The following is a 15,309-nucleotide window of genomic DNA, read 5'->3' as shown; positions in this document are numbered from 1 at the left end:
ATTTTCCTGAATGGGATGGTGTACATAATAAGCTGTCCGGTTAGGGTGTGTATATGTATGTATGCATGCGCTAGCGATAAGGAAAGTGAATGTGTGTGACATACATACATACATACATACATACATACATACATACATACATACAGGGAAAAAAAGTATTTGATCCCCTGCTGATTTTGTACGTTTGCCCACTGACAAAGAAATGATCAGTCTATAATTTTAATGGTAGGTTTATTTGAACAGTGAGAGACAGAATAACAACAACAAAAATCCTGAAAAATGCATGTCAAAAATGTTATACATTGATTTGCATTTGCATATATATATGTTCTCGTCCGCCCGTGTGTGTGTATATCTATCTGTGTGTCTGTGTGTGTATCTGTGTGTGTGTGTGTGTATCTATCTATCTATCTATCTATCTATCTATCTATCTATCTATCTATCTGTGTGTGTGTGTGTATATATATCTATCTATGTGTGTGTGTGTGTGTGTGTGTGTGTGTGTGTATCTATCTCTGTGTGTGTGTACTTACTGAAGTCCCCAGTGAGGAACAAGGCCTGAGCTCCTGGAGCCCACTCTCTGAACATCAGGCTGTTATTAGCTTGTCTCTGGACACCGTAGAACATGTAACTCCTGGTGAAGTCATCAAAACTCCCCTCAGCCTCCTCCAGCTTAGACAACCTCTCAGTGAACAACTGGTACCTACGGGGGGGGGGGGGGGGGGGGGGGGAAGGGAGGGAGAGAGGGAGAGAGGGAGAGACGAGAGAGAGAGAGACGGGATTAGTTAATGTGTGTGTACTGACTCCTCTAAGCCTCCTCCAGAGAACCGTCGCTATAAACCCCAAGTAGCATAGAAATAAATAAATAACAAAACGGACCGGTGGGAAAAAGAGCGGCCTCCATTGGCTATTGGAGTGCATACAGATGACATGTATTTTCCTCCTGTTGCTGTTCCTGTTCCTGCCCCTGTTCCTGCTGCTGCCCCTGTTCCTGTTCCTGTCCCTGTTCCTGTTCCAGCCCCTGTTCCTGCCCCTGTTCCAGCCCCTGTTCCTGTTCCTGCCCCTGTTCCTGTTCCTGCCCTTGTCCCTGCCCTTGTCCCTGTCCTTGTCCCTGCCCCTGTCCCTGCCCTTGTTCCTGCCCTTGTTCCTGCCCTTGTTCCTGCCCTTGTTCCTGTTGCTGTTCCCGCCCCTGTTGCTGTTCCCGCCCCTGTTGCTGTTCCTGCCCCTGTTGCTGTTCCCGCCCGTTGCTGTTCCTGCCCCTGTTCCTGTTCCTGCCCCTGTTGCTGTTCCTGCCCCTGTTCCTGTTCCTGTCCCTGTTCCTGCCCCTGTTCCTGTTCCTGTCCATTAATGCGCCATTCTAAATGGAAACACAATTGACATGTTACTAAAAGAGCAGATTTAATTGAGAATATTCTGATGGGTGAACATATGATCACTTGATGAGAGAACAGTTTGTCCAGCCTGAGACAAGGAACAGAGAACAAGCTTTGTTTTTTACAACTTTCTTAAATCTTCAATAGTCTATAGTCCCGTCATGCAGCCCAAATATGTTTTGATACTAACACATTCTAAAAGGTTTGTATCATTCACAACTAAAGTTGCCAAATAACTCTAAATCCAGCATATATGACCTATTTCAAATGATCACTTTAACGTAGCCACTTCATGTGAGCACTTGCTCCGGAATGGGAAAAATATCCTTTCTATTTTATTCAGATAAGAAGAATATAATTTAACTTACTATAAAAAAAGTAAAGTGTTAAACAAATCAAAATATATTGATTCTTCAAAGTAGCCACCCTTCGCCTTGATGACAGTTTTGCAAACTCTTCTGTATATAAATATATTTTAAATTGATTAACACTTTTTTGGTTACTACATGTTTCCATATGTGTTATTTCATAGTGTTGATGTCTTCACTATTATTCTACAATGTAGAAAATAGTAAAAATAAAGAAAAAACCCTTGAATGAGTAGGTGTGTCCAAACTTTTGACTGGAACTAAGTATTCACACCCCAGAATCACCTTTGGCAGCCATTACATTTCTGGGTCAGTCTCTAAGAGATTTCTACACCTGTGCGCAACACTTGCCAAAATTCATCATGCTCTGTTGAATTCGTTGTTGATCATTGCTAGACCATATTGTAGTCTTGTCATAATCCCCAGCATTTAACAATTACAAGCATGCCCATAACATGATGCAGCCACCACTATGCTTACAAAATATGGAGAGTTGTACATAAAACTTTGTATTTAGGACAAAACGTGAATTGCTTTGCCACATTTGTTTTGCAGTATTACTTTAGTGCCTTGTTGCAAACAGGATACACATTTTGGAATATTTTTATTCTGTACAGCCTTCCTTCTTTTCACTTTGTCATTTAGGTTAATATTGTAGAGTAACTACAATGTTGTTGATCCATCCTCAGTTTTCTATCACAGCCATTAAACTCTGTAACTGTTTTAAAGTCACCATTGGCCTCATGGTGAAATCCCTGAGCTGTTTCCTTCCTCTCCGGCAACTCAGTTAGGAAGGACGCCTGTATCTTTGTAGTGACTAGGTTTTTTGACACCATCCAAACTGTAATTAATACCTTCATGCTCAAAGGGATATTCAATGTCTGTTTTTTTTTATTTGACCCATCTACCAATAGATGCCCTTTGCAAGGCATTGGACAACCTGCCTTGTCTTTGTGGTTAAATCTGTGTTTGAAATTCACTGCTCGACTGAGGAACCTTACTGTGGTATACAGAGATGAGGTAATCATTCAGAAATAATGTTCAGAGATTGAGTGTTTAATAGTCGCATGTACAGGGTTGCAGGTGTGTGATTGCAGGGTACAGTGAACATCTTAAACACCATTACTGAACACAGAGTGAGTCTATGCAACTTATGTGACATGTTAAGTACATTTTTACTCCTGAAGTTATTTAGGCTTGCCATAACAAAGGAGTTTCATACTTATTGACTCGATAGATCTCAGATTTTACATTTTTAATTAGATTGTAAAAAATGTCTAAAACCATAATTCCACTTTGACATTATGGGGTAGTGTGAGTAGAGACCAGTGACACACGATCTACATTTAATACATTTTAAATTCAGGCTGTAGTACAACATAATGTGGAAAAAGGCAAGTGGTGTGAATACTTTCTGAAGGCAATGCACACACACACACACACACACACACACACACACACACACACACACACACACACACACACACACACAGTAAATTCCGGACTATAAGCCGCAACTTTTTTTCCCAGGCTTTGAACCTCGCGGCTTAAACAATGACGCGGCTAATATATGGATTTTTCCCGCTTTCAATGTTTTTTCTCCAAAAAAACACATTCTGTGACGTGCTCAGTTTTTTGGGGGCATGAAGCTTTCATTAGACCAATGAAATTGCCGAACGGTTAAGGTCAAACAACTTTTTTGTTTAATGTTTAGATTAAAATTGAGCGCTCTCAAACTTCCCATCATTCTGATTACGGTAGTCATTTTGTCACCCTCATCATGGCAAAGACACGGAGAAATGCATATGATGCAGCTTTCAAGTTGAAGGCGATTGATCTGGCTGTTGGAAAAGGAAATAGAGCTGCTGCACGGGAGCTTGGTCTTAATGAGTCGATGATAAGACGTTGGAAACAGCAGCGTGAGGAATTGACTCAGTGCAAAAAGACAACTAAAGCTTACTGCTAATATTTTATTTTTTGGTACAAGCCGTGTTTCGTTAAAGCCTATTTATTTTTGTTACAAGCCGTGTTTCGTTAAAGCCTGTGTAAAGTTCATTTGTTTCAATGTACCGGTAGGCACCTGCGGCTTATTTATGTTAAAAAAAAAATAATTAATTAATTCAGTGGGTGCGGCTTATATTCAGGTGCACTTAATAGTCCGGAAATTACGGTAGTTTTCAAATGTACTTAATAGTCTCACAATGAATTTTAAATAATCCCAGTAAATGGCTAAACAACCTCAACACGTTCTTTCAGAACCAACAACAAAAACATAAATTTACAAAACGTAGAAGAATCAGCTGTTAAAAGATAATCAGAACCCACTGGATTCTCTAAGTACACCTTAATATATTAAAAGAAGCTAAGTGTTCTTATGCTTTGTTGATTTCCAAAATATATAAACTGTATAAATTGATGGAAAGTGGTGTGAAGGGGAGGGGGGGGCTACAATATTATAAAATCACTGTAGACAAATACTTAAATAGTGTATATTGAAGCTTAAACACAAATTGGAGCAGTTAGGTTCTCTTCTAGGGAGAAATTAAAACCACAACTGAATAATTTAGTAAAATAATGCTGGCTTAAATTTTGTAAAAACATTCTTACAAATTAAAAGAATTACCTTGAATAAATATTGATGTGTGAAATTTGAGCTCACTATGAATTGAATACATCAACAGTAGTTAGATATTGGCCATATATCCTCCTATAGTTTACTAGGGTCCATACAGTGGTTCCTTCTTTAAAAGTTGTATCATACTGTGGTACACCTTGTGTGCTGCCTCGGCATTCTGTGGCACGTCGTTTGAATTCTCTGCCATTTTTTCCTGTTACTGCAAGTTATTGCTAGTTTGACCACCAGAGGGCATCTTTGAGAAGCCGTATTGGCATTACCGGGCCATTTAAAACCTTTTTTTTGTAATAACATAGTATATGGGATTGATTTTAAGAAATTTGGCTTAAATTTGATTAAGATTATGGTGTTTCTATTCAGAGAAAAACAAAACCTAGGGTTTCTATGGCGCTGTTCAACGTGATGGTCGGGATTAGGCTACAGGATAGGAGGATTCTAAATGGTTTGCCTTCATTAGACAAATTTGTTCCAATATTTCTGTAAAAATCAGTGATATTTATTCCCATAGTAATTCGTTATGGAGCCATAACTAAAATCAACATCTGCATTTTGAAAGAGTATTTTTTTCTCATTATTTTATTAACAAAATGTGTTTATTTGTTTATTAGGCTACTGTGCTGTTTACAATACATACTGTAGTAAACATGGGAAAGTGCCTAATTTCTTACATAAGGGAGAGCAGGCCATGTCTGTACTACAGAATGCAGGGCACGCTGGATACTGGGGTTCAATTCCCTAACGGGGAGGAAGGAGTAAGCTGTCCTTTTACAGGAGTAGGCTGTCCTTACATCCTTGTAAATAAGAATTTGTTCTTAACTGATTCCATATGTGCTATTTCATAGTTGTGACGTCTTCACTATTATTCGACAACGTAGAAAATAGTCAAAATAAAGAAAAATCCTGGAATGAGTAGGTGTGTCCAAACGTTTGACTGGTACTTACTTAATTTGATTAATATTAACAAAAAATCCTCTGGGTTTCTGTTAGAATGGAATGGAAAATTTGGCGCTGTACAATGTGATTCCATATGTGTTATTTCATAGTTGTGATGTCTACTACAGAATTAGACAGACATTACTCAACACCAGAAAGACTGATTTCGCCTGTGGTAGGCCTACAGTATATCGGAAAATACAAATTCAATGATGTGACTCTCCGCCAATAATTACATTTAGAGGATTGGAGAACTCTAAATGAATATCTATGGGACATTTTCTGTTAGACATGATCACAGTTCCTAAGGGACTTTTATATAATTCTAAATTAATTAATAATAGTCGCTTTGTTTAAAAAGTAACGATAATTTGGAGATTTCATTTAACCTGTTGAGGACAAAAGAATACCATAAAAATTGATTTTAAACAATGCTTGACATGTTTCTATGAACGGTAATGGAACTATTTGACTGTTCGTCTCTGGTTCTGCGCTCGCGCGTTATGCCTTTGGATAGTGATCTGAACGCACGAACAAAACGGAGGTATTTGGACATAAATGTGGAGTATTTCGAACAAAAATAACATTTCTTGTGGAAGTAGGAGTCCTGGTAGTGCATTCTGACGAAGATCAGCAAAGGTAAGGGAAGATTTATAATACTAATTCTGAGTTTAGTTGACCCCAGAACTTGGCGCGTAACTGTATAGCTTGCTTTGATGGTTGAGCTATGTACTCAGAATATTGAAAAATGTGCTTTCTCCGTAAAGCTGTTTTGAAATCTGACACAGCGGTTGCATTAAGGAGAAGTGTATCTATAATTCTTTCAATAACTGTTGTAAATTTTATCAACGTTTATGATGAGTATTTTTGTAAATTGATGTGCACATTCACCGGTAGTTTTGGTGGGAATACATTTTCTGAACATCACGCGCCAATGTAAAATGGGGTTTTTGGATATAAATATGAACTTTATTGAGCAAAACATACATGTATTGTGTAACATGAAGTCCTATGAGTGCCATCTGATGAAGATCATCAAAGGTTAGTGAATATTTTAGCTGTATTTTTGTTTTTTGTGATGCATGTCCTTGCTTGGAAAATGGCTGCGTGGTTTTTCTTGTAAAGTTTATGTCCTAACAATCTAATTTTATGCTTTCGCCGTAAAGCCTTTTTGAAATCGGACAATGTGGTTAGATTAACGAGAAGTTTATCTTTAAAATGGTGTAAAATAGTGACATTTTTTCTGTTTTGTATTTCGCGCCATGCTACTTCACTGGCTGTTGAATAGTGTGTCCCGCAGGTGGGACGGTCACGGCCCTAGCCCTCACCCTCGATCCAACAGGTCCCAGACGTGCGCAATGGGATTGAGATCTGGGCTCTTCGCTGGCCACGGCAGAACATTGACATTCCTGTCTTGCAGGAAATCATGCACAGAACGAGCAGTATGGCTGGTGGCATTGTCATGCTGGAGGGTCATGTCAGGATGAGCCTGCAGGAAGGGTACCACATGAGGGAGGAGGATGTCTTCCCTGTAACGCACAGTGTTGAGATTTCCTGCAATGACAACAAGCTCAGTCCGATGATGCTGTGACACACCGCCGCAGACCATGATGGACCCTCCACCTCCAAATCGATCCCGCTCCAGAGTACAAGCCTCGGTGTAATGCTCATTCCTTCATCGATAAATGCAAATCCGACCATCACCCCTGGTGAGACAAAACCCATGACTCGACAGTGAAGAGCACTTTTTGCCAGTCCTGTCTGGTCCAGCGACGGTGGGTTTGTGCCCATAGGCGACGTCGTTGTCGGTGATGTCTGGTGAGGACCTGCCTTACAACAGGCCTACAAGTCAGTCCAGCCTCTCTCAGACTATTGCGGACAGTCTGAGCACTGATGGAGGGATTGTGCATTCCTGGTGTAACTCGGGCAGTTGTTGCCATCCTGTACCTGTCCCGCAGGTGTGATGTTCAGATGTACCGATCCCGTGCAGGTGTTGTTACACGTGGTCTGCCACTGCGAGGATGATCAGCTGTCCGTTCAGTCTCCCTGTAGCGCTGTCTTAGGTGTCTCACAGTATGGACATTGTTATTTATTGCCCTGGCCACATTGGCAGTCCTCATGCCTCCTTGCAGCATGCCTAAGGCACGTTCACGCAGATGAGCACGGACCCTGGGCATCTTTCTTTTGGTGTTTTTTCGTGTCAGTAGAAAGGCCTCTTTAGTGTCCTAAGATTTCATAACTGTGACCTTAATTGCCTACCGTCTGTAAGCTGTTAGCGTCTTAACGACCGTTCCACAGGTGCATGTTCATTAATTGTTTAAGGTTCATTGAACAAGCATGGAAAACTGTGTTAAAACACTTTACAATGAAGATCTGTGAAGTTATTTGGATTTTTACGAATTATCTTTGAAAGACAGGGTCTCCCCTCCGCAGTCTCCCCTCCTCCCTTGGCGTTTCATTAGAATTTTCACTGTGTTTTAAAGACAAGGCCTACAGTCTTTGATGTGATTTTCCACAGAAGGCCGAGCAACTAGATAATTGGACCTAGAAAACACACCGTGTGGTTGACATTTCGCTACATTACCATTAGACACTGTGGTTGACATTTCACTACATTACCATTAGACACACTGTGGCTGACATTTCTCTACATTCCCATTAGACACACTGTGGTTGACATTTCGCTACATTCCCATTAGACACACTGTGGCTGACATTTTGCTACATTACCATTAGACACACTGTGGTTGACATTTAGCTACATTACCATTAGACACTGTGGTTGGCATTTCACTACATTACCATTAGACACACTGTGGTTGACATTTCTCTACATTACCATTAGACACCTTGTGGTTGACATTTTGCTACATTACCATTAGACACACTGGTTGACATTTCGCTACATTACCATTAGACACCGTGTGGCTGACATTTCACTACATTACCATTGGACACTGTGGTTGACAGTTCGCTACATTACCATTAGACACTGTGGTTGACATTTCGATACATTACCATTAGACACCGTGTGGTTGACATTTCGCTACATTGCCATTAGACACAATGGTTGACAATTCGCTACATTACCATTAGACACACTGGTTGACATTTCGCTACATTACCATTAGACACACTGGTTGACATTTCGCTACATTATCATTAGACACCGTGTGGTTGACATTTCGCTACATTACCATTAGACACACTGGTTGACATTTCGCTACATTACCATTAGACACCGTGTGGTTGCATCACAATCACGCTTATCTTCCGAAGCGTGAACTTGTTCACTTCCCTTCGTGGACACTCCCCTCTAGCCCATGCCGATACCAATCCAATGTTTTCTCATTTGTGGGGAGTAGTGAATGAGTGTACACTTCAGGAGGAAGGAGGAGATTATTGGGACGTCCACCTATTTGACATTTAGCTCCATTACCATTTCAAAAACGCACAGCGTCGCCAAGACCATGGAACATAGCCCCTAGCATGACAGACAGAGACAGACCACACACACACACACACACACACACACACACTCTCTCTCTCTCTCTCTCTAATGTTATCCAGTGTGTGTTAGTGTCTGATTCAACGAACAACAACTGAAGAGGAAGGCTGTGAATAAAACATTCAACTGTTGTTAATTACCTCTCAGTGTATTCCATGTTCTCTCTCTGTGTCTGTGTGTGTGTGTGTGTGTGTGTGTGTGTGTGTATGCGCCAACCCATCAGTGTTTCTGTTTTAATGAGCTCAGTATAGACCTCCAGAGAAAACCTATCACATCCTCCCTGTCACCATCACTCTACAGAGGTCACACAGAGGTCACACAAACACATGCAGGCACACACACAAACATCTCTCAAAGGGGACGCCGCTAACACTCATACACAACCTCGACCGGGCCTGTATTGATCTCTCTCTCTCACACGCACACGCACACGCACACACACACACACACACACACACACACACACACACACACACACACACACACACACACACACACACACACAGGACTGTCTGACAAGACATCCTAGCCCAGGGCCACGTCTGGCCCAGGTAAAGACCGGCCCAGGGCTACGTCTGACCCAGGTAAAGACCGGCCCAGGGCTACGTCTGACCCAAGTAAAGACCGGCCCAGGGCTACGTTTGACCCAGGTAAAGACCGGCCCAGGGCTACGTCTGACCCAGGTAAAGACCGGCCCAGGGCTACGTCTGACCCAGGTAAAGACCGGCCCAGGGCTACGTCTGACCCAGGTAAAGACCGGCCCAGGGCTACGTCTGACCCAGGTAAAGACCGGCCCAGGGCTACGTCTGACCCAGGTAAAGACCGGCCCAGGGCTACGTCTGACCCAGGTAAAGACCGGCCCAGGGCCACGTCTGACCCAGGTAAAGACCGGCCCAGGGCCACGTCTGACCCAGGTAAAGACCGGCCCAGGGCTGTTTGACAGAGAGTCCATGACTTCAGCCCAATAGCGTGTAACACCACAGTGACTTAAGCTAGCTTATCATTTTTCATATAGAATAATGTTTCTAACTGTTATCTATATGTGGAGGTGCATGTTGTGAAAGAAAGCTATTCTATAAACATTCAGATAAGATCTTCAGTTTATTTGTGCTACTATTTAGGGCAGGAGGTTGTGTGTGTGTGTGTGTGTGTGTGTGTGTGTGTGTGTGTGTGTGTGTACGGTAACACCTCAGAAGTCACTGCCAAATCAGCAAGCTGGATCACCATGACTCAGTGCTTTTGACCGAGCAGAGACACAGGACTTGGAAAGCCACCCCATCTCTCCCCGTGACATTCATTCAGGATTTTTCAACACACATTCTGGAGTATCTCCTATCATTGGCACCTGCTCTGCGTATATCAGCTCATCGTGACCAAGTGATTTATATAGGACAGGACACACGACTTGGAAAGCCCCCCCTCCAGACAGACACACAGACACACAGACACACAGACAGACAGAGAGACAGAGAGACAGAGAGACAGAGAGACAGAGAGACAGAGAGACAGAGAGACTCAGGAGCATCTCCTATCACTGGCTTATAACACAGGATTGTTGAAAACTCATTTCTAATTGGGACAAATAGTGAGCTCCAAAAGTATTGAGACCGTGAGAACTGTTTTGTTGTTGTTGTTTTGGTTCTGTACTCCAACACTTTGGATGTGAAATGATACAATGACTATGGAGGTTAAAGGTCAGCCTGTCATCTTTAATGAGAGGATATTTCCATCCATATCAGGTGAACCGTTGAGAAATTACAGCACTTTTTGTACATGGTCCCTACAATTTTAGGGGACCAAAAATATTGGGACTAATATGTGTATTAAAATGAAGTACTAGGTCCCACATTCATAGCATGCATAGCTTGTGACTAAAAATGTGTACAATGCATTTGCTATTTGTTTTGTTTCAGATTATTTTGTGCCCAATAGAAATGAATGGTAAATAACGTATTGTGTCATTTTGGAGTCACTTTAATTGTAAATAAGAATAGAATGTGATTCTAAATTCTTCCATATTAATATCGACGCTACCATGATTTACGAATAATCCTTAATGAATTGCGAAGAATTATGAGTGAGAAAGTTAAGAGGCATAAATATCAAAAAGTTCTGTAATTTCAATCACAACTACTATCTTACAACCATTAATACTGCAAGGCTAGAAACACACCACATTTCCTTCTGGAATTATATTTTGAAGTTAAGCTTTGCACTCTCAAAACTACATAGTGACTAGCGTATCCTGGATGTTTAAACTGCATAGTGACTGAAAGCCTGGCCTATCCTGGATGTTTAAACTGCATAGTGACTGAAAGCCTGGCCTATCCTGGATGTTTAAACTGCATAGTGACTGAAACCCTGGCCTATCCTGGATGTTTAAACTGCATAGTGACTGAAACCCTGGCCTATCCTGGATGTTTAAACTGCATAGTGACTGAAAGCCTGGCCTATCCTGGATGTTTAAACTGCATAGTGACTGAAAGCCTGGCATATCCTGGATGTTTAAACTGCATAGTGACTGAAAGCCTGGCCTATCCTGGATGTTTAAACTGCATAGTGACTGAAAGCCTGGCCTATCCTGGATGTTTAAACTGCATAGTGACTGAAACCCTGGCCTATCCTGGATGTTTAAACTGCATAGTGACTGAAACCCTGGCCTATCCTGGATGTTTAAACTGCATAGTGACTGAAAGCCTGGCCTATCCTGGATGTTTAAACTGCATAGTGACTGAAAGCCTGGCCTATCCTGGATGTTTAAACTGCATAGTGACTGAAAGCCTGGCCTATCCTGGATGTTTAAACTGCATAGTGACTGAAAGCCTGGCCTAATCCTGGATGTTTAAACTGCATAGTGACTGAAAGCCTGAAGTATCCTGGATGTTTAAACTGCATAGTGACAAAGCCTGGCCTATCCTGGATGTTTAAACTGCATAGTGACTGAAAGCCTGGCCTAATCCTGGATGTTTAAACTGCATAGTGACTGAAAGCCTGGCATTTCCTGGATGTTTAAACTGCATAGTGACTGAAAGCCTGGATGTTTAAACTGCATAGTGACTGAAAGCCTGGATGTTTAAACTGCATAGTGACTGAAAGCCTGGATGTTTAAACTGCATAGTGACTGAAAGCCTGGATGTTTAAACTGCATAGTGACTGAAAGCCTGGCCTATCCTGGATGTTTAAACTGCATACTTTAAACATTAATTATTCCTCAGAGGAGAGAGGCAGGACAGACAGGCTCTCGCCTCTCCTCTGTTCTGCTTTGTTCTTAATTAATCTATTGAGACTCAAGTTGACACTCGTGAAGAACTGGGGGGGTGGTTGTGTGTGTGTGTGTGTGTGTGTGTCTCGACACACACTTGTGCTTGTGTTCCAAACATCCATCCATCCCTTTCCTCCACCTTGCCTAGTCCTCCAAGGTGATGCCAAACTTCAAGGTTGTTTAATATACATAGTACCTCGGGTCCCCCCCCCACCAGCGTACCTGGTATCTCGGGTCCCCCCCCCCACCAGCGTACCTGGTATCTCGGGTCCCCCCCCCCACCAGCGTACCTGGTATCTCGGGTCCCCCCCCCCACCAGCGTACCTGGTATCTCGGGTCCCCCCCCCCACCAGCGTACCTGGTATCTCGGGTCCCCCCCCACCAGCGTACCTGGTATCTCGGGTCCCCCCCCCACCAGCGTACCTGGTATCTCGGGTCCCCCCCCCCACCAGCGTACCTGGTATCTCGGGTCCCCCCCCCACCAGCGTACCTGGCATCTCGGGCCCCCCCCCCCCACCAGCGTACCTGGCATCTCGGGTCCCCCACCACCAGCGTACCTGGCATCTCGGGTCCCCCACCACCAGCGTACCTGGTATCTCGGGTCCCCCACCAGCGTACCTGGTATCTCGGGTCCCCCCCACCAGCGTACCTGGTATCCTCCATCAGTGTATATAGTATATCAGTCCTCCACCAGTGTATATAGTATATCAGTCCTCATCAGTGTATATAGTAATATAGTATATCAGTCCTCCACCAGTGTATATAGTAATATAGTATATCAGTCCTCCACCAGTGTATATAGTATATCAGTCCTCATCAGTGTATATAGTAATATAGTATATCAGTCCTCCATCAGTGTATATAGTAATATAGTATATCAGTCCTCCACCAGTGTATATAGTAATATAGTATATCAGTCCTCCATCAGTGTATATAGTATATCAGTCCTCCATCAGTGTATATAGTATATCAGTCCTCATCAGTGTATATAGTAATATAGTATATCAGCCCTCCATCAGTGTATATAGTAATATAGTATATCAGTCCTCCACCAGTGTATATAGTAATATAGTATATCAGTCCTCCATCAGTGTATATAGTAATATAGTATATCAGTCCTCCATCAGTGTATATAGTATATCAGTCCTCATCAGTGTATATAGTAATATAGTATATCAGTCCTCATCAGTGTATATAGTAATATAGTATCAGTCCTCCATCAGTGTATATAGTAATATAGTATATCAGTCCTCCATCAGTGTATATAGTAATATAGTATATCAGTCCTCCATCAGTGTATATAGTAATATAGTATATCAGTCCTCCATCAGTGTATATAGTAATATAGTATATCAGTCCTCCATCAGTGTATATAGTAATATAGTATATCAGTCCTCCATCAGTGTATATAGTGATATAGTATATCAGTCCTCCATCAGTGTATATAGTATATCAGTCCTCCATCAGTGTATATAGTAATATAGTATATCAGTCCTCCATCAGTGTATATAGTGATATAGTATATCAGTCCTCCATCAATGTATATAGTATATCAGTCCTCCATCAGTGTATATAGTAATATAGTATATCAGTCCTCCATCAGTGTATATAGTAATATAGTATATCAGTCCTCCATCAGTGTATATAATATATCAGTCCTCCATCAGTGTATATAGTAATATAGTATATCAGTCCTCCATCAGTGTATATAGTAATATAGTATATCAGTCCTCCACCAGTGTATATAGTAATATAGTATATCAGTCCCCCATCAGTGTATATAGTATATCAGTCCTCCACCAGTGTATATAGTAATATAGTATCAGTCCTCATCAGTGTATATAGTAATATAGTATATCAGTCCTCCACCAGTGTATATAGTAATATAGTATATCAGTCCTCCACCAGTGTATATAGTAATATAGTATATCAGTCCTCCACCAGTGTATATAGTAATATAGTATATCAGTCCTCCACCAGTGTATATAGTAATATAGTATATCAGTCCTCCATCAGTGTATATAGTAATATAGTAAATCAGTCCTCCACCAGTGTATATAGTAATATAGTATATCAGTCCTCCATCAGTGTATATAGTAATATAGTATATCAGTCCTCCATCAGTGTATATAGTATATCAGTCCTCCATCAGTGTATATAGTAATATAGTATATCAGTCCTAGATCAGTGTGTCTAAGAAGAAATATGTAAAAAGTGTTTCCTATGGTATAGTAGCTACATAACTAAATATAATATTTCATAGATTTTTTTTACAGTCCACTGCACAGCAACACACACACACACACACACACACCATATTCATGAGCAGTGGTTTCTAAAAACCATTTTCCCCTTGGTTAAGCAAGCAGCACAAACACTTGACTAATGGAAAAGCCTAGTCCCAAATGAGACGGCAGAAATTCACACAAACACATCGAAATACTATCTGCTACAGTAGAACTGGTCCTGCATCTTAATACACACAAAATCACCTGTGTGTGTGTGTGTGTGTGTGTGTGTGTGTGTGTGCGTGCGAGCTGAATCCTAAAAGACTGTGCTTTAAATACAGTACCAGTCAAAAGATTGGGCAAACCTACTCATTCAAGGGTTTTTCTTTATTTTTTACTATTTTCTACATTGCAGAATAATAGTGAAGACATCAAAACTATGAAATAACACATATGGAATCATGTAGTAACCAAAAAAGTGTTAATCACATTAAAATATATTTTAGATTTGCCTCGACAGCTTTGCACACTCTTGGCATTCTCTCAACCAGCTTCATGAGGTAGTCACCTGGAATGCTTTTCCAGTCTTGAAGAAGTTCCCACTTATGCTGAGCACTTGTTGTCGTGGCGCGCGCACACACACACACACACACAGTTGTGACACACACACACACACACACACACACACCAGTCGTGACACACACCCACCCACGCACTCTCTCTCTAAACCATATACCTTTGACTATTACGAGCCTGCTGCTGCCTACCACCGCGCAGTCAGACTGCTCTATGAAATCATAGACTTAATTATAATATAATAAACCTTAGGTTATTAATATGGTCAAATCCGGAAACTATCATCTCGAAAACATTATTCTTTCAGTGACATACGGAACCGTTCCGTATTTTATCTAACGGGTGGCATCCATAAGTCTAAATATTCCTGTTACATCGCACAACCTACAATGTTATTTCATAGTTCCGTAAAATTCTGGCAAATTA

General features: G+C 41.5%; 1 protein-coding gene across 1 annotated transcript in view; it reads right to left on the bottom strand.

Annotated features, from left to right (window-relative positions):
* Positions 1-15,309, bottom strand: part of gbe1a (glucan (1,4-alpha-), branching enzyme 1a) — a gene marked incomplete in the record, with an annotated part of 159,816 nt that overhangs the window by 124,143 nt on the left and 20,364 nt on the right. Inside the window, 1 exon segment of the mRNA XM_029770386.1 lies at positions 534-703. Coding sequence (XP_029626246.1) covers positions 534-703 — 170 coding nt within the window.

The sequence above is a fragment of the Salmo trutta genome, chromosome 12 (assembly GCF_901001165.1).
Source record: "Salmo trutta chromosome 12, fSalTru1.1, whole genome shotgun sequence".
Classification (NCBI taxonomy): domain Eukaryota; kingdom Metazoa; phylum Chordata; class Actinopteri; order Salmoniformes; family Salmonidae; genus Salmo; species Salmo trutta.
Note: the sequence above shows the minus strand (reverse complement) of the source record. Positions and strands in the feature narration are given on the sequence as shown.